The 23,919-nt window shown below is 37.6% G+C and overlaps 1 protein-coding gene and 1 non-coding gene across 2 annotated transcripts in view; one reads left to right on the top strand and one right to left on the bottom strand.

The window, feature by feature from the left end:
- FCRL5 (Fc receptor like 5) overlaps positions 1-14,896 on the bottom strand; it is a 45,328-nt gene extending 30,432 nt beyond the window's left edge. The window contains exons 1-6 of the mRNA XM_061185872.1: positions 14,866-14,896; positions 7,615-7,635; positions 6,108-6,362; positions 4,719-4,973; positions 4,145-4,429; positions 2,409-2,687 (exon numbers count right to left, since the gene is read on the bottom strand). Coding sequence (XP_061041855.1) covers positions 2,409-2,687; positions 4,145-4,429; positions 4,719-4,973; positions 6,108-6,362; positions 7,615-7,635; positions 14,866-14,896 — 1,126 coding nt within the window. The remainder of the gene's footprint in view (positions 1-2,408; positions 2,688-4,144; positions 4,430-4,718; positions 4,974-6,107; positions 6,363-7,614; positions 7,636-14,865) is intronic.
- Positions 14,897-21,181: 6,285 nt separating this feature from the next.
- LOC133089344 (U6 spliceosomal RNA) lies at positions 21,182-21,288 on the top strand. The gene has a single exon (XR_009700706.1). It is a non-coding gene; the product is annotated as a U6 spliceosomal RNA (small nuclear RNA).
- The last annotated feature ends 2,631 nt before the right edge of the window (positions 21,289-23,919 follow it).

Here is a 23,919-nt window from a genome sequence, read left to right as displayed (position 1 = left end):
TTTGCTTCCACCAGACTGACAGATTTACCTTGTCCCTTCCCTTTGCCATATGACCGTGGAAGATCTGTTCCCTCACCTGCCAAGCCTCTCTGAGTCTTGTTATCCGTCCCTGCTCTACACTTCTCCCTTTGCTGGGATTGGCCTCAGGCCTCTGCCCTTAGCCCATTTCTGTTCCAGATTCACATACTCTTCCAGGACCCTCTCCTCTGTTCCTACACTATCCCTGCATCCGGCCTGACCCTCTCTATTTACAGGTGAGAAAACTGAGTCAGGAAAAGGTTAGGAGATCCACCTGTGGTCCCTCAGCAGGCTGTTTTCAGGGCCAGATAGGACCTGAGTCTGTCTCCTTACTCATGGTCTAATGCTGAATCATATCATCTCCTTGAAAGTGGAACTGGAGTTTGCCACCAATGAAGGGAACAGCACAGGGCTGTACTGAAGCTATTTTCCTCTCACTACCACAACTACCTTAATAGCTTTCAGGGTAAGATGGCATCAGATACTGGTAAAGTAGGTGGTGTAGTTTGGGGTGGTGTAGTATGGTGTAGTAACCATAGTTACATGGCTGGAGTAACTGTGATGTTGCTACCTGTCTGTATCCTACATGGATTTGCACATTGGTTATTGCCAATAATTAATTGCTGATTGGAACAACAGATATCTCCACAACTCTGGGATAGAGAAATGATTTTAGAACTATTAAGATTGATTGGAAACTCAAGCATCTGGGGATTTGAAGGATAAAGAAAGAAAAGAGAAAAACAGTGAATTCTGTAGATGCCAGGGACCAAAGAGGGGGGGGAGAGAGAGATGCTGAAGACATATTAAGGGGTGTGTTGAACTTGTCAAAGGATGAGGCCCACAAGATAGAGACAGTTGTTCAAAGACCTGGGAGCCAATGGGGATATTAGAATGGTGTTATTGACTGAACTGTGTCCCTCCTAAATACATATGTTGAAGCCCTAATCTCCAATATGACTGTATTTGGAGATAAGGCCTTTTAGGAAATAAATGTCAAATGAGGTCATAAGGGTGAGGCCCTAATCAGATGGGACTGGTGTCCTTATAGAAGAGGAAGAGAGAGGCCTCTCTCTCTCCCAGGGCACAGAGGAAAGGTCATGTGAGGACACAGAGAAGGTGGCCTACTACAAGCCAGAAAGAGAGCCCTGATTAAATACCAATCTTACTGGCACCTGATCTTGGACTTTTAACCTCCAGAACTGTGAGAAAATAAATTTCTGTTGTTAAACCACCCAGTCTGTGGTATTATGTTATGGCAGCCTGAGCAGACTAATATAGACGAATTGGGGAAGAAGCAGGAAGTAGGTAAGGGAGTAGAGATTTGTTGGGATTCAGTAAGAGGAAGATTAGACCCAGGAATCGCTGGACTATTTTCTTTTTTTTGATTGACAGAAAAATCAAAGACCGAGTATCATCTAAACCAAATAATGGTGAACTCTGACAGAATCTGGACCCTGAAAAGTTTTCACAGCTATGTTAGGAGAGTTTTGGTCAGACTGTGTATTTTACTGTTGATGATTCACTGTAAGGAATTCCTGAGAGTGTGGTCACAGGAAGGAGCCCAGATCTGCCAAGCAGAGGCAATGAACCTGCCGTGATGCCATGTGAACCAAAAGCCTGTGAATTTCTGTAGCTGCAGTCTTTAGACTGTGGGGTAACAAACAACCTGACCCTGTGACTTCTGGTGGTCAGACTTACTTCTGATGGAGAGTGGCCTCTCCTCACTGCCTGGGTCCCCAGGCCATTGTCTGAGCACAGGAGTCACTCCCAGAATGTTCTGTGGGCAGAGAGATTTAGGGATGTTCCTCTACTATAGGGGTCTGGGGTCCTCAGAATTTCAGCTTCATGATAAAACTGATACAGAATTGAAAGAGAGGCTCCCTTGGTTTCACAGGGAAGATCTGGAACTCTATCTCATTCTTCCCAACATCCTGTGCCCTAGGAGCCCTGAGGGTGGTGAAAGGATGTGTCATTTGGAACTGAAAGAGACAACAAGGTAGTGGGAGGGAGGGAATCCCTGCACATCCTTAAATCAAGGAGGCTTATGAAGAGACATGGCCCCAGATTGTTCCAGTTCTAAAATTCTGTTTGTTCTGGCTTTATCCCAGGAGCCACTGCATTTAAGCTAAAAAGTAATTTGTAAATATGAAGAATCCAGACATGTGCCAACCACTGAGCACTTTCTCTGACCTCCATTTCTAGGAGTTTCCAAAAGCTCCCACAACTCCTTCTATCCTTAAATTCCACTCCTGTTAGTCTCTAACTTCTGGTAGATTATTCTGAGTAGTAAATTATTGGCAACTATCAACATTCACTCCCACCCAACCACCTTGTGGTCTTCACGAAGTTTGAAAAGCCATCCCTCAGATAATATCTGGCAGACACACCTTTCACATTGATGGTCACTGGGTCACTGTGGAAGGAGAAGCGACTATTGCTGGCAACACAGTAATACTCTCCATCATGACTGTTTTTCACCACAGGGATCTTGAATTCTGTTTCTGAGTAAGTGTGAAGCTTTCTTTCTGTCCTCGGCTTTTTGAATTTTCCGTACCAAGAAATTGTGATGGGCCCTGGAACTCCATTTACTGAGCAGATGAGCACCAGCTCCTGCCCTTCAAACACCAACTTTGGGCGAGTGTATATACGGATGTCAGGAACAACTTCTAAATGAATAAAAATGACATGTGGGATTCTTGGTATTGGGGTGTCACAGAATAAGTCATAGAAGAAGAGTCTCAGAATGGGAAGGGCTAAGTCTGCTGACCCGATGGGAAGTTGGCCTGGAATAGAATTGAGCTTGTTCCTTGGGATGAGGGAGAAAGTGGTGGAGAGACTGTGGTCCATCCATGGTTTGGGAGAACTTCAACTCCTTAATGAACTGGTGGAGCATCTGGCACAAGAAAAAGAGGCAACCCTGCCCACCCTCCCCTCATGCCCTACCTGTTAGAACATGGACTAATCATTCTGGAAATTACACCCGGTGCCCAACAGTGGTGTTGCTTGGGGGGAAGTGGTGGATGGTGAAGGGGACAGGAAGACCTGCCATCAGAGGTGCTTGTTCTGAAGCTGTAACAACTGCAATGGCTAGTTGGAAATCAATCATTGGCATATACAGCAAGCTTGCCCTGGAATAAGCACTTCTTAACACGTCTGCCAGTCAGTTAGATGGTCAGAGGAGGTGGACCCATAACAGTCCTCCTAAAAATGGGAAAATCTGTGATGAAAGTGTTCTATACTCCAGGTGGCTGTGGTTTTACACTAGGATGTTGGCTTAGGGCAGTGCCTTTTTGAGTCGTCCTGGGGGCTTGAAGAACAAGGGAAGATACCTGGGAACAGAGAGGGCGTAGGGTTTGAGATTGGGGTTCCATCAATTATGCTGGGGGAGATCCTATACTAGAAATTACTATGTTGCAACTGTTGGGTAACACCCTCTCCACTTCCTCTCAATTTTCCAGTCCAAACTAGGGACCTAAGAAAAATCTGTTGCCTGTGACTGGAGAACAAAGATTAATAAAATCTGGACAGTTTAGAAGAAACATAGAACCTTCTTCTTTGCTTAGGAATGGGAGTGAATTTATGGAGAATGCTACCACTTTCACCCCTTCCTCACTCAGGAAAGCATGCACCCCAGATCTGCATCTTTCCTAATGCTCAAACACGTCTCCTATGAGACAGGTCAAATTTAATTAGAAGAGGCATTTGACAATTGGTTAGCAGTCATGCTTGAGGACCTACACAGTTTCAGAGACTTAGGGAAAAGTAATCGTGGGTAAAACACCATCCCTAAAGACAGCAAGTTGAAACCATTTAGTCCCCAAGCTCTTGTCCTTTGTTTTTTTATTCTTAAGTGCTCTGCTCCAGGGATCTAGCATTCTAGGAATCTGTCCATCTGGCTAAGCAGAGTCCATCCAGCCCAGTCGGAGGGCTCTGCCATAGCCCATGGCTTACGTCTATAGGCCTACCAGGAAAAAAAAATGGTGTCAAGGAAGAGAAACTTCAGAAGAAAAAGAAAGAGTTGTATCTCATGGAATTGAAAGAAAAAAAATAAACAACTGTTGTGCCACTCTGCCCAGCTCTTCCCACCCCCAGTCTTAGCAAGTCTCACCTCACTAACACTCACTTTTCACCTGTATCTGTAATCTCTGGCTCTGTTTCTGGACAGAGGGAGTCATGCTCTGTGCCTGGCACCAGTAAGACCCTGAGTCTTCTCTCCATATGGCGGGGATCCAGAATTCTGGGGAGCTTCTCCAGCCTGACCCCCGGGACCATCCGTCTCTGAAGAAGTGGAACTGGAGCTGGACATCTGGCCTCTGTGGAGAGAGCTGGGTCTCACAGGTCAGAGTCACTGCTCCTCCTTCGGTGGGCTGGGTGGAGCTGGCTCTCAGCACAGGACTTGGAAACAGCTCTAGAGAGAAGAATCACAACAGTCCCTGGAGCAGTGAGGCTTGGAACTGCTCTGGAGAAAAACACAGTTCATCCTCAGCACCAGCAAGCAGAACATACAAAAGCAGGCAGAAGAGATGCCACCTTTGATTCCTAATATCCTTCAGCCCAAAGCACAGTAGTACTTTCTCTGTTCCTTGTAGGATTGTGCCCTGAGGTTCAATGGTATTACAGTCCACCCTCTTTATCCTCTACAATCTCAGGGGTCCTCCTTTTGACTAACCTATTTCACAAAATAATGAAGGCTTTACCTTGGACTTCGATTTTGACCGAGTTTGAATAAACCAACTGATCATCTTCCTTAACTCCAATACAGTGATATTTGCCATTGTCCTTCAGACTTGCCTGATGAATATGGAAGTCAGAGGATTTTTCAAGGACTTCCAAGACTTTTCCATTCTTGTACAGCTTTATAGTATTCAGTACTGTGTTTGCCTTTGCTCGGCATCTCAGAATCACAGATTCTTTTTCAAACACATCAAGTGGAGCCTGCAGGATCAGGTTGGCTGTAGGAAACACAAGGGCAGTTGTTTGTTTCATCTGGTTGTTTCTCCCTTCTTTTCATTATTATTCCAATATATTTTATAAGAAAGGGACTAGGAAAAAGGATTCTTAAAATAATTATCATTTCTTTTTTTCTGGTCCTATCTATCATCTATCTACCTATCTATCTATCTATCTATCTATCTATCTATTTTATATTTTATTTTTTGGCCATGATGCGTGGCTTGCGGGATCTTAGTTCCCCAGCCAGGGATCAAACCCATGCCCCTGAAATGGACGTGCAGAGTCCTAACCACTGGACCACCTGGGAAATCCCTCTTTTTTTCTGGTTTTAAAAGGAACACATATGTTTGAGAAAATTTTGTAAATGGAAATGTAAATTAATCTTATTATCTCACCACCCAGATTTTTTCCAGTTCTTTTTTCTATGTACATGTATATGAGAGTCTGTGTGTATTTCTTTTCTTTTTATGAAATTAAAATATTTATCTACTTGATAACTTGCTTTTCACTTACTTTGCTATGAACACTTTCCTATGTCATCAATATCATTCCCTAATCTGGTTTTCAATGACCACAAAGTTTTCCTACAATGGCAGTAAGGTAATTTATTTAATGAGTTTTCTTTTCTTGACCATTTAATGTTCTTCAATTTTGTTTGTATATATCTATGATTATTTCAGTAGGTAAATTCTTAAGAGGGGAATTGTCAGGTCAAAGAAGCTCTTAGCTCTTTGCTACTATACTGCTTCCTTGTTCACTAAATTAAAGAGCATTATAACTAGAAAGATACTGCTTCAACTCAAAACAGGTGGCTTTAGGACAGAAATGGAAATTTCTATCTATCTGTCTATCTATCTATCTATCTATCTATCTATCTATCTATCTATCTATCTGTCAAATATTAACAAATCCTCATGTAGATTATTATTCCAAATAAATTTTATAAGCCTCAAACTATACATGGTTTCAGAAACCATTCAGATAAATTACTTCTCAAATTTCCTTTTACCTGAGCAGCTTGTAAAATATATAAATTCCTGGGTCCTATTTCTATAGCTTTTGAATTAGTAAATATAGCTGAGTTCTGGGTAACTTTATTATTTCTAAACTTTTTTCTTTCATTTCTTTCCCACCTGGAGAAAAGAGCAAGCTCACACGATTACTCAGGAGTGAGTCCTGGGCCTGGCATCTGTAATCTCCAGATTCATGGACCTCATGGGTGTTTCCTGAGGTTTCACTTTGTATTTCTCCCAGAAGATACCAACGGTACCATTTTATTTTCTCTGATGCATCGAAGTGAATTGTTTTGCAAGTCAGTGTCACATTCTCTCCTTGGAAGACAGTGGTCCATGGAGGACGGAGGAAAATTACAGACTTTGGTTCAGTTGCTGTGGATGAAAGAGAAAGAATCTGAGGTGGAGTGGCCTGCAGTCCCCATCACAGTGGTTTGTGAGGCTCAGACTGGAGGTCCTGGCTTTTGAGAATCCCTAAGAAATCCCCCTGGGAAGGTCACTGATTGCTCAAGTCTGTGTTTCAACCAAAGCACTCACCCAGCAGAAAGTGATTGCTGAGGGGATGACAATGAGCAAAATGATTTCAAGAGGGTGATAGCAGGCAAGGTCCACTGTCAAATGTCAATGGGAAATAAATGGTAGGTTAGTCTGTTATGGAATTGGATCCTGGGAAATGTCATCCCCTGCCCCTGCCACTTCATCATGTTCATAAACTCATAAGAACTTCCCAGGGAGTTGTTAAAATCACAATTTTGCACATTCCAAAAAAGGAAAAATCATATTAAGATTTTGGGACTGGAAAAAGCTTGAGAGATTAACTTATCTAACACCTTCATCTTATAGATTATGCCCAGGAAATGCCCAGAAAAATCCCATCATAGCTAATTGTGGTAGAGCAAGGAATGGACAAGTCGTTAGCTAGAATCCAGAGGTGATCTAATTAAGGATGAAACACTGGGCAGCTGATTTTGGACAGGAGAGAGGTGGTAGTGAGTTCTTGCTATTTATCAGTCCTCAAATATCCAAAATACTCTCTGACCCAAAAGATTGGCAATTAAGTGTCAGAACTTAAAATAAATGTGGGATACAGACAATTTGTCTTCTCCCTCAATCTCCTCTTTTTGTGCATTTCTTCCTTTTAAGGGCCCATTTGTTGGATGTTCTTATGCTCCCCACACATTTCCTGGAGGATTTTACTCCTAAAACTTTAGAGAATGCAACATTCCCACTGGTATCTCCACAGTGTGATGTTTTCAGAGAAGTTTTGCAGGCTTGCTGATTGGAGAACATCTTATCCCAAGTCCTGCACATTTGATATGGAGTTAAGATGTTCTGCCTTGTTATCTGGGGTCCATTTGCAATAGGAGTAAGTGCAGGACCTAGTGAAGGCCAGGAGTTGCTTGTACATTTGCTGCTTCTTCCAGGGAGGGTCAGAGGATGACCACGTGGCTCTCCTGGCTCTTGGGCAATGCCAATAGACCAGGTGACACTTTCACATCTTTGCTGACCTCAGCAAGAGAAACAGGAGATATTAGAGATCCTCAGGCAATCATCACAAATATTTCATATTTATTAGGGAGACACTCTTATCCATGGACACTGAAGTACATAAGAAAGGAGAACTCACCAAATTGTCCACTGACAGGAGCTGTAAAAATATAAAGAGCCAGAGATGAGCACAGAGCAAGGAATCTTTGGCTTTTCAAAGGGAATGCTTGTTTTTTTTTTTCATTCATTTATTATTTCTTTCATTAAAATTTATTTTTTAATGTAATAGTCATTTGTCAAATGTCTATTTATACTGGTCATTGTGCTTGGACTAAAGCGTGAATAAAAAAGATGAATAAAAAATGGTATCTGATAAAAGAAGTTGATTGGTGGGATAAACAGAAACCTGAAGCAAAATAATATAATTATAATGCAGGGTATAAGTGCAGTAATAGAAATACACATGGGGCATCTTGAAGGCAGAAGGGTCACCCATCCCAGTATGTAGGGTCTGTGTGTGTGAGTCAGTGTGTGGCAAAGAGGGTGGGTGGACCATGAAAGATACCTGAAGGAAGTGATGCTTGAGAAGACTGAATGAGAACATAGGAGTCAGCCAGGCAAAGGTGTTTGTGTGTGGCAAGAGCTGATGGGGGGTGTAATTAAGACAGAAAGGGCACAGATGTGAAGAAATAGCACTGGTGTTCAGAAGTTGAATGGGGGAGTGGTTCTGGAAGGTAGAGAGTTTAGGGGAAATCAGATTAGACAGATAGGCAGGGCCTAAGTTATGGATGGTATGTAGCTATGGTTTCATCATAAAAGTAACAGGGAGCCATGGAAATGTTTCAAGTAGGAAAGTGACAAGATTAAAAGTTGTAACTTATTGGAGCACTCTGGCAGATGTAAAACAGAAGGACTGGAGGGAATGCAGAGCAAGAGATGATGATATTTAATTTTCTTCAGAATGTTTATCTGAAATTATCTTATTTGCTTGTTTGCTTTGTTTGCTTACTTTTCCTTCTATAGAGTAGAAGCTATGTGAAAGCAGGGACTTCTCATGTTCACCATATATCACACAGAATTTATAACAGTGCCTGGCTTATAAGAGACATTTCATAAACATTTATTGAATAATGAATTAATTAAAGTACTAAGTTAGTAAGTATCTCTACTTGGGAAGATACAGGTTTGAGAAAGGAGTATTGGAGAGGCAGAGGAGGCAAAATTGACTAGTTTGTAAACTGATTACACATTCCAGATGAGGGACAGATTTGATTCATTCATTCAACAGAAATTTGTGGAATACCAACTGTATCTAGGAACTGGACAAGGCAATGGAAATCCAGCAGTGAGCAAAAGGAATATTATCCCTGTCCACATGGGTCTGATGCGAAGTAATCCAAACCTAAGTGTTATAATCAGAGCAATGGATTATTTGCCATTTTCTAAATATCTTGGCACCATGGATTTGTATTGTTTTATAAGTAGTTAATATTTTTCTGAGTGTATTCTATGTGGTAGATATTCACATACATTATTTCATGTAATCTTCTTAACTATCCCTATGAGGAAAGTTCTATGATTATCCCCATTTTACAGACCAGAAACTGTTTAAGTAGCTGGTAAGGGTAGAATGGAGTTTTTAACCCATTTATTTGAACCCATCCTGTTTGACCCCAAAGCACATGCTCCTGGCCATTACCCTATCCTGCTCCTTTGTTTTGGTGCCACACTAGGATGTGCTTCCTATTTCTAGAGTATTCCATGCAGCTTCCAACTATGGGGTCCTTTTTTCTCACATTGTGCTGTACCCCATCCCTGCCCCCTCCAGCTCCTACTGTCTATCTGTTTCATGAAGTCATTACCAGCTACTTGGCATATAGTTTGTTAACCACTTTTACCATCATTGGTAACTTTGCTTGGACAATTGTTTAACTGAGATCTTGTTACATAGATATTTCTTGTACATTGGCATTGTTGAAGGCCCTTCTATATTATGAGCTGCCTAAGCACAGAAATGCTGCCTCCCGTGTCTTCCCATCATTCTCAGCACCTAGCATAGTGCTGTGTATTAATGTTACTAAATAATTTGTTGAACAAATGAATAAATATGTTTTATTCTAATATTTTCAACTTTGGTAAAAAACCAACCAGTTGATATGTGTGAATTGACAGATGATACACACCCACAGGCACAAAGAGAATGTCACATGTTGGGAGTGATATGAGAAAGATGGTAGAAGAGGAGGTCTCTAGTCTTTGTCTCCACCCTCTACAGAAACAAAGTTTTGGCAGCCATCTACAAACAAAAACTGAGAGCTTTGAGATCTAGAGATTGTGAAACCCCATTGGAGCCCAAGACCAAGTAGGGCCACTTTGAGAAGACAAGCACATGCGCTGGTAGAAGACTCACTGACTATGATCCCAGCTACAGACTGAAAGCTGCCTTATTCTCCTGTAAACTCAACTCTAGCTCCACTTGTCCATGGTCCTGCCACCAGCCTTTTCTGCTGAGGAATCCATGCTCATCCATGTCCTTGGTAGCAAGCCCACCAGCCTCAGACCTGAGTTCTATTGCTGAAGCAGTTCTGTGACCCAGATCCAGTCCCACTCTACTGTAGTCCAAAGCAGTCTTGCCTGCCCAGGGTTCTACCCAGGGACCCAGTGAAAGCCACACCTGTAAGCACCCCTGGTAAGAGAACTTCATGTCTTGAACTTGACTGTGGTCCTTAAAGCCATCCTGTGACCAAACTCCAGTACCACTCTACTGAAGTTCAGGGCAGTCCTGACTTCCCAGGGACCAGCCAAGCAACCCAACGAGAGAATGCTCAGGGACCTAGCAGAAACCACACCCATCCATGCCCTTGGTAACAGGCTTGCCAACTGCAAACCCAAATGTAAACCCAGCAATAATCATGAGATCCAGCTCCAGCCAAGCTCAACCATGATACTGGAGGCAGTCCTATAAGTTCATGGAAGAAGCAAGAGTATTTAGCTGTTCAAACAAGTAAATACCAGAAAGAGTGTCTGCTTTTCTAAGTTCGCAGACACCAATGCAGAGCTACACAGATCATATTTGTCAGGCAAATATGACAACATCAAAGGAAACTAATAAAGCTCCAGTAACTCACCCTAACGATCCATGAACTGCTTGACTAACATTTCAAAATAATAGTCTTAAAGAAGCTCGATGAACTATAAGAAAAAGCAGACAAGTAAATGAATCCACAAACAATACATAAACAAAATGAAAAGTTTAACAAAGAAATAGAAAACATAAAAAAGAACCAAACAGAAATCTTGGAGCTAAAGAATACAGTGACTAAGCTGAAAAATTCAATAGACACCTTCGATAGCAGAAGTGATCATGCAGGAGAAAGAATCAGTAAATTCAAAGACAAGCCATTTCATATTATCCAGTTAGAGGAACAAAAAGAAAGAAGACCAAAAAAAGAGTGAAGACGACCTAGGTGGTTTATGGGAGAACATTAAACCAATCAATATATGCATTATTGAAGTCCCAGAAGGAGCAGAGAATAAGAGCAGAAAGATTGTTTAAAGAAATAATTAAAAACTTCCCAAATCGGGGAGGGAATTGAACATCTAGATCCATGATTCCCAAAGGATCCCAAATAAGCTAGACATCAAAGGTCCAAGACATATTATAATCAAACTCTCAAAAGTCAAAGACAAAGAGAAAGTTTTTAAATCAGCAGGAGAAAAGCAACTCATCACACACAAGGGACCCTAATAAACTCACAGTGGATTTATCAGTAGAAAAATTGCAGATCAGGAGAGAGTGGGATAATTAAAATACTGAAAGAAAAAACCCTGCCAACCCAAAATACAATACATGGCAAAGCTGTCCTTTGAAATGAAGGAGAGATAAAGACTTCCCAAGATAAAAAAAAGCTGGGGAAGTTAACTACCATAAAACCTGTTGTAAAGAAAAGCTAAAGGAAGTTCGTCAAGTTGAAATTAAAGGACACTAACTAGCAACATGAAAACACATGAAATTTTAAAATTCACTGTTAAAAGTGAGTATGTATATGGTTTGACTTATGATTTTTCAGCTTTGTGATGGTGCGAAAGCAATACGTGTTTGGTAGAAACCATACTTTGAACTTTGGATTTTGATCTTTTCCTGGGCCAGCAATATGCGGTATGATACTCTCTTGTGATGCTGGGCAGCAGCAGTGTGCCAGAGCTCCCAGTCAGCCACACAGTCAAAGGGGTAAACTTACAACAATTCTGTATCTATACAATCATTCTGTTTTTCACTTTCAGTACAGTATTCAATAAATTACATGAACTATTCAGTACTTTACTATAAAATAGTATTTGTGTTAGATGATTTTGCCCAGCTGTAGGCTAATGTAAGTGTTCTGAGCATGTTTAAAGCAGTTTAGGTTAGGCTATGATATTCAGTAGGCTGGGTGTATTAAATGTATTTTAGACTTATGGTATTTTCTACTTACAATGAGTCTATCAGGACATAACCTCATCATGAATTGAGGAAGATCTGTATAGTTATATTCAGACTACTCTGAATACTGGGTCTTATTCTATTCAGTCTGCTATAACAAAAATGCCATACTGGGTAGCTTATAAACAACAGTAATTTATTTCTCAAAGCTCTGGAGGCTGGAAAGTCCGATATCAAAGCACCGGCAGACTCTTCTCCAGTACAGTGCACTTCATCATAGACAGCTATCTTTTCACTATAATCTCATATGGAAGAAAGCATAAGAGGGCTCTCTTTGGCCTCATTTATAAGGTCACTAATCTCTTTCATGATGGTTCTGCCCTCATGACATAATCATCTCCCAAACACCCCACCATCTCCTAATACTATCACCTTCGGTGTCAAAATTTTAACATATGAAGTTTGAGGGAAAACAAACATTCAGACCATAGCATCCTATATAGTGGTATATAAATCACTTTTAACTCTAGCGAAAAGAGTTTAAAAAGACAAAAGTATTAAAAATAACTATAGCTAAAACAATTTGTTAATGTATATACAATATAAAATGTGTAAATTGTGATATCTATAACAAAATGGGGGAGAACTAAAAGTGTAGAGTTTTAATATGTGATTGAAATACATTTCTTAACTTAAATTGTCTGCTATATTTTATAAGGTCCCATAGTAATCACAAAGAAAAAAACTGAAATAGATATACAAAGACCCCCAAAAGCTAAAACTATCTTGAACCAGAAGAACAAAACTGGAGGCATTATACTTCCTGACTTCAAATTTTATTACAAAGCTATGGTAATCAAAGCTAGTATAAAAATAGACATATAGATCAATGGATCAGAACAGAGAGCCCAGAAATAAGTCCACACTTTTACAGTCAACTGATCTTCAAAAGGGGTGCCAAAAACACACAAGGGGGAAAGAATAGTTCTCTCCGTAAATCATTCTGCAAACACTGAATATCCACATGAAAAAAAAAAAATTGGATCGTTATATCTCACCATGTACAAAAATCAATTCAAAGTAGATTAATGACTTAAATATATGACCTGAAACTGTAAAACTACTAAAAGAGAACATAGGGAGAAAGTTTCTTGGCATTGATCTGGGACATGAGTTTTGGATATAACCCCAAAAGCATAGGCAAAAAAAGTAATAACTAAAACAAATGGGATTGCATCAAAAGTAAAACCTTTTGCACAGCAAAGGAAACAACAATATAAAGAGTAACCTATGAAATGGGAGAAAATATATGCAAACCATATATCCAATAAGGGGTTAATATATAAAATGTCTAAGGAACTCTAACAAATCAACAGCAAAATACAAATAACCTGATTAAAAAACAGTTAAGGACATGAATAGATATTCTTAATAGAAGACATAAAAGTGTCCAAAAGTATATAAAAAGATGCTCAACATTAGTTATCATCAGGGAAGCGCAAATCAAAACCAGGAGATAACACCTCACATCAGTTAGAATGGCTATTACCAAATAGACAAAAGATAACAAGTGTTGATGAAGAAACCCTTGTACACTGTTGGTAAGAATATAAATTCACACAGTCATTATGCAGAAACAGTATGGAAGTTCCTTAAAAAATTAAAAGTAAACTATCATATGATCTAGCAATCCCACTTCTGGGTATGTATCTGAAGGAAATAAAATCAGTATCTTGATGAGATTCCTGCACTCCCATATTCATTGCAGCATTATTCACAGTAGCTAAAATATTGAAACAATCTAAGTGTCTGTCAACTGATTAACGGATAAAGAAAATGTGGTGTATAATAATATTCCGTTGCATATATATATGCAACGGAATATTATTCAGCTTTAAAAAAAGGAAAAAAATCCTGCCATTGTGACAACATAGATAAACCTAGAGGACATTATGCTAAATGAAATAAGCCAGACAGAGAAAGACAAATGCTGCATGATCTCACTTACATGTAGAATCTGAAAAAGTTGAAATCACAAAAGCAGAGAATAAAATGGTGTTTGCCAGGCAGTGAGTAGGATGTAGGGGTACTGGGGAGATGTTGGTCAGAGGAAATGAACTTTCAGTTGTAAGACGAAGCAGTACTGGAGATCTAATGTAGAGTATGGTGACTAATAATGTATTGCTGAAATTTGCTGAGAGTTCATCCTGAGTGTTCTTACCACACACACACACACACACACACACACACACACACACGGTAATTATGTAAAGTGAGAGAAATGTTAACTAGCTGATTGTGGTTATTACTGCATAATACATGTATATCAAAACATCTCGTACATCTTAAATATATACAATTTTTATTTGTCAATTATACTTCAATAAACCTGGAGGGAAAAAGAAAGAATGTCATGCATCTTAGGTTTTTCCCTTGCCTTGCCCACTTCCCCCTGTGAGTCTCGGTCTTTATCTCCCCCTCCCTGTGTTCTTTATCTGACAATCACAGCTGTGGTTTGCATTTGTGTGCAAAAGAAGGAGACATCTTTTGTATTAGAAAACTTTCCCTCCCATGTCCAGCACCATGGTCTGGCATTGTCATACAAGGGATAAACACTCCTCCTCCGCAGAGAGAAAACTAGGGTCTTCTCTGAATGAGACAATATGAACAAGCAAACGTAATACATTTTCTGGACTTTATCAAGTAATATTTGTTGTAGAAAAAAATGAATAAACCCTTAAGTGTTGTGGTCACTGTGGTTTCCTTCTTTGTAAAGTTGAAGCTCTGACCACGCTTTCAGCCTCAAGGGAGAAATCTCTGAGCTATACAGTGAAGCCAGAGAATATAATCTCCCCAGGCAGAAAAGAATCTCTGAGCAGGGGCTGAGCCCCAAGAAAAGGTCAGGTCCATGGTAGAGAGATGCTGTCCCAACCCCACCCAGGGCCCACGTTGAGCTGTTCTACTTACCCAGGACCAGCAGTGACACCCACAGCAGCATGAAGACTTGGCCTGCCCAGGGCTGAGACCAAAAGAGAGGTTTTCTCAGGAATACTAGGTTTGGCTTTGATCTTACAGTTGTACACTGTCACAGTAGCCCCAAGGAAGACATCTGAGAAACAGCTTTTTCAAAGAGCAGGATGCATTAGTAAATTAGAAAAAAGGAAGTGGAAGTACCCATCCTCAACTACTAATCAAAGTTTCCTGCCCAGTGATCAAAGTGAAAAAATAAATGTTAAGGTTTTTAAAAAGCTCATATCCTTGACCCCACATTTCTATTGCTTGGAAAATACCTTAAGGAAAGTATGGAAGATAGCTCTAAAATAATGTTATTGTGACATTATTCATAATAGCCAAAACACTTGAAGCAACATAATGGGACTGCTTAAGAATATTCTGATACATCTAAACAATGACATAAAATGCAGACATTAAGAATGAGATAAACTTGCACATATAAGAAGGCAAGACAACCTTGATTAATGTGAAGAGAAAAAAGTGAGGAGTAGATTGGTATTTGTAGTATTATCACATTGGGGTAGATGTAAAAAATAGAGTACATGTGTATATAAACTGACAAAGTATCCTTTTTTATTTCCTGGAAAGTATACCTAAAATAGTGGTTATATTTGAAGAACTATGGATGGGAAGGAGACATTTTATTTTATGTCTTTCTAAACTGTTTAACTTTTAAAAAATTACTATGTTTGTGAATTGCTTTTATGACTTTTTAAAACTCAAGTTTCCATCCTGGTATACTGACAGCAAAGATCCCTAAGACATTAGCTGCCATGAGAAATGCCAGTTCCTTATTTTTAAATAGTTTTCCCCACCCTTTCTTTCTGGGTCCATACCTTGGTTTTCTTAAGGGGACATTTAATCTCATATCTGCAAATGCATATCACCTTACATACATTACGTTATATCCTACCTACTTCATTCTGAGATAAGAAAAGCATATAAGGGTAAATAGAGATTATTCCATCTCAGTCCAGCAGGAGGACCTCAAGGGAACAAAGAGCTTTTACTTGCTTTTGAAGCTAATACAAATAGCTCTGCTACATATATTCTTGTATAGGTCTCTCGGTGCATGTGGGCACGCATATCCGTTGAATATATACCTGGGAGTAGAATTCCTGGCTCTTAAAATTATTTTAGAATGCTCAGTTTAGAAGGTACTGCTAAATTATTTTGGAAAGTGGTTGTGCTAATTCCTACCTTATCAACCAGTGTGTGAGAGTTCTTGTTGCTGTAAAATATTTACTGATATTGGTATTATAATCTTGTAAAATTTAGCCACTGTGCTAGGATTATCTTAATGCAGTTTTAATTTTCATGTCCCTGGTGAATTATGCAATTGAGCATCTTTTCATGTTCTAATTGGTGAATTGGATATTCTTTTAATTTCTCTGGTCATTTTTTCTTTTCTTGCCTTAAAATACAAATTTTATTTCATCTGGCTTGCAATTTTTCTTTTGTGATATCATTGTCTGGTTTTGGTATCAGTGTGATACTGGTCTCATAAAATGACTTCAGAAGGTCTCATAAAATGACTTCTTTCCTCTGAAATTTTTTGGAATAGTTTGAGAAGGATAGGTGTTAAGTCTTCTCTAAATGTTTGGTAGAATTCACCTGTGAAGCCATCTGGTCCTGGACTTCCGTTTTTTGGGAAATTTTAAATTACTGATTCAATTTTATTACTGGTAATTGGTCTGTTCATATTTTCTATTTCTTCCTGGTTCAGTCTTGGGAGATTTTATCTTTCTAAGAATTTGTTCATTTCTTCTAGGTTGTCTATTTTATAGGCATATAGTTTTTTGCAGATGAAATGATACTACAGATAGAAAATCCTAAAGATGCCACCAGAAAACTACTAGAGCTCATTAATGAATTCAGTAAAGTTGCAGGATACAAAATTAATACACAGAAGTCTGTTGCATTTCTATGTACTAACAACAAACTATCAGAAGAAAAATTAAGGAAACAATCCCATTTACCATCAAATCAAAAAGAATAAAATACCTAGGAATAAACCTACCTAAGGAGGTAAAAAGCCTGTATACAGAAAATTATAAAACACCAATGAAACAAATTGAAGACACAAGTGGTTGGAAAGCTGTACCATGTTCTTGGATTGAAAGAATTAATATTGTTAAAATGACCATACTAGCCCAAGGCAATCTACAGATTCAATGCAATTCCTATCAAAATACCAATGGCATATTTTTTCCCAGACCACAACAAATAATTTTAAAATTTGTATGGAAACACAATAGACCTTGAAGAGCCAAAACAATTTTGAGAAAGAAGAACAGAGCTTCCAAACAGCTTGAAGCTAGGTACTGAGATACTTCTCCTAGGAACTCTAAGAGGTCTTGGCACATCCTCAAATACTGGGAGCATTTAAAAATATAATAGGCTGTTTGAGGAAGCACAAAGATTTGAGAGATGACAAAGAGCTGGAGCAGGGTTGAATAATAAGTTTTATCTCCTACATGTGGCCACTCTTCAATATTGGGAGAGGCCTTCATTTCATCTACTGTATACAAAACATAACAGAGTCAAGCAAAATAAAGAAACAGAGGAATATATTCCAAATAAAAGAACAAGATAAAACCTAGAAAGAAAAAAACCTTAATGAAATAGAGATAAGTAGTTTACCTGATAAAATGTTCAAAGTAATGGTCATAATTATGCTCACTGACCTGGGGAGAAGAATGGATGGACACAGGAAAACTTCAACAAAAAGAGGGAAAATATGAAAAAGTACCAAATAGAAATCACTGCTGAAGAATACAATAACTGAACTGAAAAATACACTAGACAGATTCAACAGCAGACTAGATGAAGCATAAAAGAGGATCAGTCAACTTTAAGACAAGGCAGTAGAACTCACCCAATCAGAGCAGCAAAAAATAAATTGATTAATTTTTTTTTAAAAGTGAAGATAGCTTAACGAGCTTATGAGGCAAAACCCAATGGACACACATTCAACTTACAGGTGTCCCAGAAGGAGAGGAGAGATAGAAAATAACAGAAATCTTGAATAAATAATGGACAAAAACTTCCCTAACCTGGGTAAAGAAATAGACATCCAGATCCAGGAAATTCTGAGTTTAAATAAGATGAATCCAAAGAAACCTACACCAAGACACATTATAATTAAAATGTCAAAATTAAAGACAGAGAGAGAATATTAAAAAGCAGCAAGAGTGAAATATTTTGTTATGTACAAAGGAACACTCATAAGACTATCAGTAGATTTTTCAGCAGAAACTTTGCAGACCAGAAGGGAGTGGAATGATATATTCAAAGTGTTGAAACAAAGAATAAAAAATCCAACAAATAATACTCTACCCAGAAAAGTTATCAGGTAGAATTTAAGGAGAGAGAAAGAGTTTTCCATACAAGCAAAAGCTAAAGGAGTTTTCACCACTAAACTGGCCTAACAAGAAGTGTTAGGAGGACTTATTTAAACTGAAAAAAAAAAGGTTAATTTCTAACAAGAAAACATATGAAAGAAAACCTTTCACTGGAAAGGTAAATATATAGTAAATGTAGTGGTTTAATCACTTATAAAACTAGTATAAAGATTAAAAGACAAAAGCAGTAAAAACAACTATTACAATCATTAGTTAAGGGATACACAAGACATAAAGATATAAACTGTGAGGTGGAAAGTAAAAATGTTGAGATATAGGGATCAAACTTATGTGGTTATCATTTTAAAACAGAATGTTATGTTATTATATGAAAGCCTCCTGGTAACCACAAAGCAATCCTTTAGTAAATACGAAAAGAGAGAGAGAGAGTAATATAAGCATAACAGTAAATTTAAAAAGTCATCAAATCACAAAGGAAGAGAACAAGATTTGTTCTCTTTGTTTGAATAAGTGGTGCTGGGAAACTGGAGAGCTACATGTAAAAGGATGAAATTAGTATATTTTCTCACACCATATACAAAAATAAACTCAAAATGGATTAAAGACCTAAATGTAATATGTGAAAAAGCTCTTAGGAGAGAACATAGGCAAAACACTCTTTGACATCAATTGTAGCAATAGTTTTATGGATCAGTCTCCTAAGGGAAAAGAACCAATAGCAAAAATAAACAAATGGGACCTAATTAAATTTAAAAGTTTTTGCAAAACAAAGGAAACCATCAACAAAATGAAAAGATAACCTACTGAATGGGAGAAAATATTTGCAATAAGCTCATACAACTCAACATCAAAAACAAACAAACAAACAAAAAACAGAATTAAAAATGTGCAAAAGAATTCAATACACATTCTTCCAAAGAGGAAATGCAGATGGTCAACAGGCACACCACTAATCATCAGGAAAATGAAAATCAAAACTACAATGTGATATCACCTCACACATGTCAGAATGGCTATCATCAAAAAGAAGACAAATAACAAATGTTGGCGAGGATGTGGAGAAAAGGGAACCCTCGTACACAGTTGGTAGAAATGTAAATTGGTGCAGTCACTGTGGAAAACAGTATGGAGGTTCCCCAGAAAACTAAAAATTGAACTACCATGTGATCCAGTAATTCCACTCCTGGGTATACATCTATAAAAACCAAAAACACTAATTCAAAAAGATACATGTGCCCCAATGTTCATAGCAGCATTATTTACAATAGGCAAGATATGGAAGCAACCTATGAATGAATAAAGAAGATGTGGTATATATATTGAATATATATATATATAATGGAATATTACTCAACCAAAAAAAAAGAACGAAATTCTGCCATTGCAGCAACATGGATGAACCTAGAGAGTACTATGCTTAGTGAAATAAGTCAAACAGAGAAAGATAAATACTGTATGTTATCACTTATATGTGGAATCTAAAAACAAAACAAGCGAATATAACAAAACAGAAAAAGACTCACACCTATAGAAAACAAAGTAGTGATTATCAGTGAGGAGAGGGAAGGCGAGGGCGGGGAGCAAGATTGGGGTAGGGAATTAAGAGATACAAACTACTATGTATAAAATAAATAATTATATTCTACAGCATAGGAAATGTAGCCACTATTTTGTAATAACTGGAAATGGAGTATAATCTATAAAAATATTGAATAAGTATGTTGAATACCAGAAACCAATATAATATTGTAAGTCAACTATGCTTCAATTAAAAATAATTATAATTTAAACTGGTACACTCTTACAGAGACACCAAGGGTGATTTTAAAACTTATCTGAAAGATAACATTTAAATTTCTAAAAAATTATGAAGATTGTTTAGGATGAAAAACTAACCCTTGTAAATTTGGCGTGATAAATTTAAAAGAACAAACATGTTTGGAAACACATCAATGATTGCAATTTAATTTTGTTGAACATATAATTTCACTTGCTTGTATATTTAAATATTTTGTAGCTAAAATAATTATTCACTTAATGAATAAAAATAATATAAAATTTGGAAAGTCTATTAAAAAAAGAAGAGTGCAAGAGAAGAAAAAAAAAGGAACACAGAAGAACTACAAAAACAACTAGAAAAGAATTAACAAAGTGGCAATATGTACATACCTATCAATAGTTACTGTAAGTGTAAATGGACTAAATGCTCCAACCGAAATACACAGAGTGACTGACTGATAAGAAAACAAGACCCATATATATACTGTCTACAAGAGAGTCATTTTAGATGTAAGGACACACACAGACTCAAAGTGAAAGGATGAAATAAGACAGTCTATGCAAATGGAACCAAAAGAAAGCTGGAGTAGCTATACTTATATCAGAAAAAATAGGCTTTAAAACAAAGACTGTAGTAAGAGACAAAGATGGGCATTACATAATGATAAAGGGGTCAATCCAACAAGAGAATATAACATTTATAAATATTTGTGCATCCAACATAGGAGCATCTAAATATATAAAGCAAATTTTAACAGACCTAAAGGGAGAAATAGACAGTAATAGTTGTAGGGGATTTTAATGCCCCACTTACATAAATGAATAGATCAACCAGAAAGAAAATTAATAAGGAAACATCTGCCTTAAAGGACGTGTTAACCACATGGACTTAACAGATATATACAGAATGTCACACCCAAAAATAACAGAATGCACGTTCTTCTCTAGGGCTCATGGAATATTTTCCAGGATAGATCATATGTTAGGCTACAAAACAAGTTTTAATAAATTTATGATAATTAAAATCATATCAAGCGTCTTTCTGAACACAATATTAAAACTAGAAATTAATTACATGAAGACAACAAAAATTCACATATGTGGAGATTAAACAACATACTACTGTGCTTGCTTCGGCAGCACATATACTAAAATTGGAATGATACAGAGAAGATTAGCATGGCCCCTGTGCAAGGATGACACGCAAATTTGTGAAGCATTCCATATTTTTAAAACAAACAAACCAATCCAAAAATGGGCAGAAGACCTAAATAGACATTTCTACAAAGAAGATATACAGATTGCCAACAAACACATGAAGGGATGCTCAACATCACTAATCATTAGAGAAATGCAAATCAAAACTACAATGAGGTATCACCTCACACCAGTCAGAATGGCCATCATCAAAACATCTGCAAACAATAAATGCTGGAGAGGGTGTGGAGAAAAGGGAACCCTCTTGCACCATTGGTGGGAATGTAAATTGATACCACCATTATGGAGAACAGTATGGTGGTTCCTTAGAAAACTAAAAATAGAACTACCATACGACCCAGCACTCCCACTACTGTGCATATACCCTGAGAGAACCATAATTCAAAAAGAGTCATGTACCACAATGTTCATTGCAGCTCTATTTACAGTAGCCAGGACATGGAAGCGACCTAAGTATCCATTGACAGATGAATGGATAAAGAAGATGTGGCACATATATACAATAGAATATTACTCAGCCATAAAAAGAAACAAAATTGAGTTATTTGTAGTGAGGTGGATGGAGTTAGAGTCTGTCATACAGAGTGAAGTAAGTCAGAAAGAGAAAAACAAATACCGTATGCTAACACATATATATATGGAATCTAAAAAAAGAAAAAAAAATGGTTCTGAAGAACCTAAGGGCAGGACAGGAATAAAGATGCAGATGTAGAGAATGGACTTGAGGACAAGGGGAGGGGGAAGGGTAAGCTGAGACGAAGTGAGAGAGTGGCAAGGACATATATACACTACCAAATGTAAAGTAGATAGCTAGTGGGAAGCAGCCGCATAGCACAGGGAGATCAGCTCAGTGCTTTGTGATCACCTAGAGGGGTGGGATAGGGAGGATCGGAGGGAGACGCAAGAAGGAGGAGATATGGGGATATATGTATATGTATAGCTGATTCACTTTGTTATAAAGCAGAAACTAACACACCATTGTAAAACAATTATACTCCAATAAAGATGTTAAAAACAACAACAACAACAAAACCCACAACATACTACTGAGCAATCAGTAGATCAGAGGGAAGTCAAAAGAGAAATAAAAAACTCTGAGGCAAACAAAAATTGAAATGTACCAAAATTTGTGGGATAGAGCAGTTCCAAGTTCTACAACCACAAATCAGTCATGTGATATACCACAGTAACAAAATGAAGGTTAATAAGCTCAATAAATGAAGAAAAAGCTTTTGAAATAATTCAACATTCATTTATGATAAAAACTGTCAACAAAGTTGGCATGGAAAAAGTACCTCAACATAATCAAGGTCATAAATGACAAGCCCACAGCTAACATCATACTCAACACTGAAAAGCTGAAAGCCTTCCTCTATGATCAGGAGCTAGACAAGGATGCCCACTCTCTCCACTTTTATTCAATATGGTATTGGAAGTCCTAGCCAGAGCAAATAGTCAATAAAAAGAAATAAAAATGCATCCAAATTGGAAAGGAAGAAGTAAATCTTTTACTCTTTACAGATGACATGATATTATGTATAGAAAATCCTAAAGACTTAATCAAAAAACTGTTAGAAATAATAAATGAATTCAGTAAAGTTTCAGGATACAAAATCAATATATAAAAACCTGCTGCATTTCTATACCTTAATAAACTAAACTATCAGAAAGAGAAATAAAGAAAACAGTCCCATTTACAACTGCATCAAAAATAAAATACTCAGGAATAAATTTAACCAATTAGGTGAAAGACCTGTATATTTAAAAGTTCAAGTACTAATGAAGGAAATTGAAAATGAAACAAACATATGGAAATATATACCATATTCATGTACTGGCAGAATCAGTATTTTTATTTTATTTTAAATTTGTATTGGAGTATAGTTGATTTACAATGTTGTGTTAGTTTCACATGTACAGCAAAGTGAATCAGTTATATATATATACATACGATATTTGTCTTTCTGTGTCTGACATACTTCATTCAGTATGACAATCTCTAGGTCCATCCATGTTGCTGCAAATGGCATTATTTTGTTCTTTTTCATGGCTGAGTAATATTCCATTGTGTATATATATATATATATATATATATATATTTTATATATATATATCACATCTTCTTTATCCATTCATCTGTTGATGGACATCTAGGTTACTTCTATGTCCTGGCTATTGTAAATAGTGATGCAATGAATGTTGGGGTGCACGTATCTTCTCAAATTATGGTTTTCTCTGAGTATATGCTTAGGAGTGGGATTGCTGGGTCATATGGTAGTTCTATTTTTAGTTTTTTAAGGAACCTCCATACTGTTGTCCATAGTGGCTATACAAATTTACATTCCCACCAAACAAAGTAGGAAAGTTCCCTTTTCTCCACACCCTCTCCAGCATTTGTTGTTTGTAGAGTTTCTGCTGATGCCCATTCTAACCAGTGTGAGGTGATACCTCATTATAGTTTTGATTTGCATTTCTCTAATTTTTAGTGATGTTAAGCAGCTTTTCATGTGCCTCTTGGCCATCTGTATGCCTTCTTTGGAGAAATGTCTATTTAGGTCTTCTGCCCATTTTTTGATTGGGTTGTTTTTTTTTTTATTATTGAGCTGCATGACCTGTTTATATATTTTGGAGATTAATCCTTTAT

The sequence above is a fragment of the Eubalaena glacialis genome, chromosome 3 (assembly GCF_028564815.1).
Source record: "Eubalaena glacialis isolate mEubGla1 chromosome 3, mEubGla1.1.hap2.+ XY, whole genome shotgun sequence".
NCBI classification, from domain to species: domain Eukaryota; kingdom Metazoa; phylum Chordata; class Mammalia; order Artiodactyla; family Balaenidae; genus Eubalaena; species Eubalaena glacialis.
The sequence above is the reverse complement of the archived record's forward strand: the minus strand, read 5'-3'. Positions and strand labels throughout refer to the sequence as shown.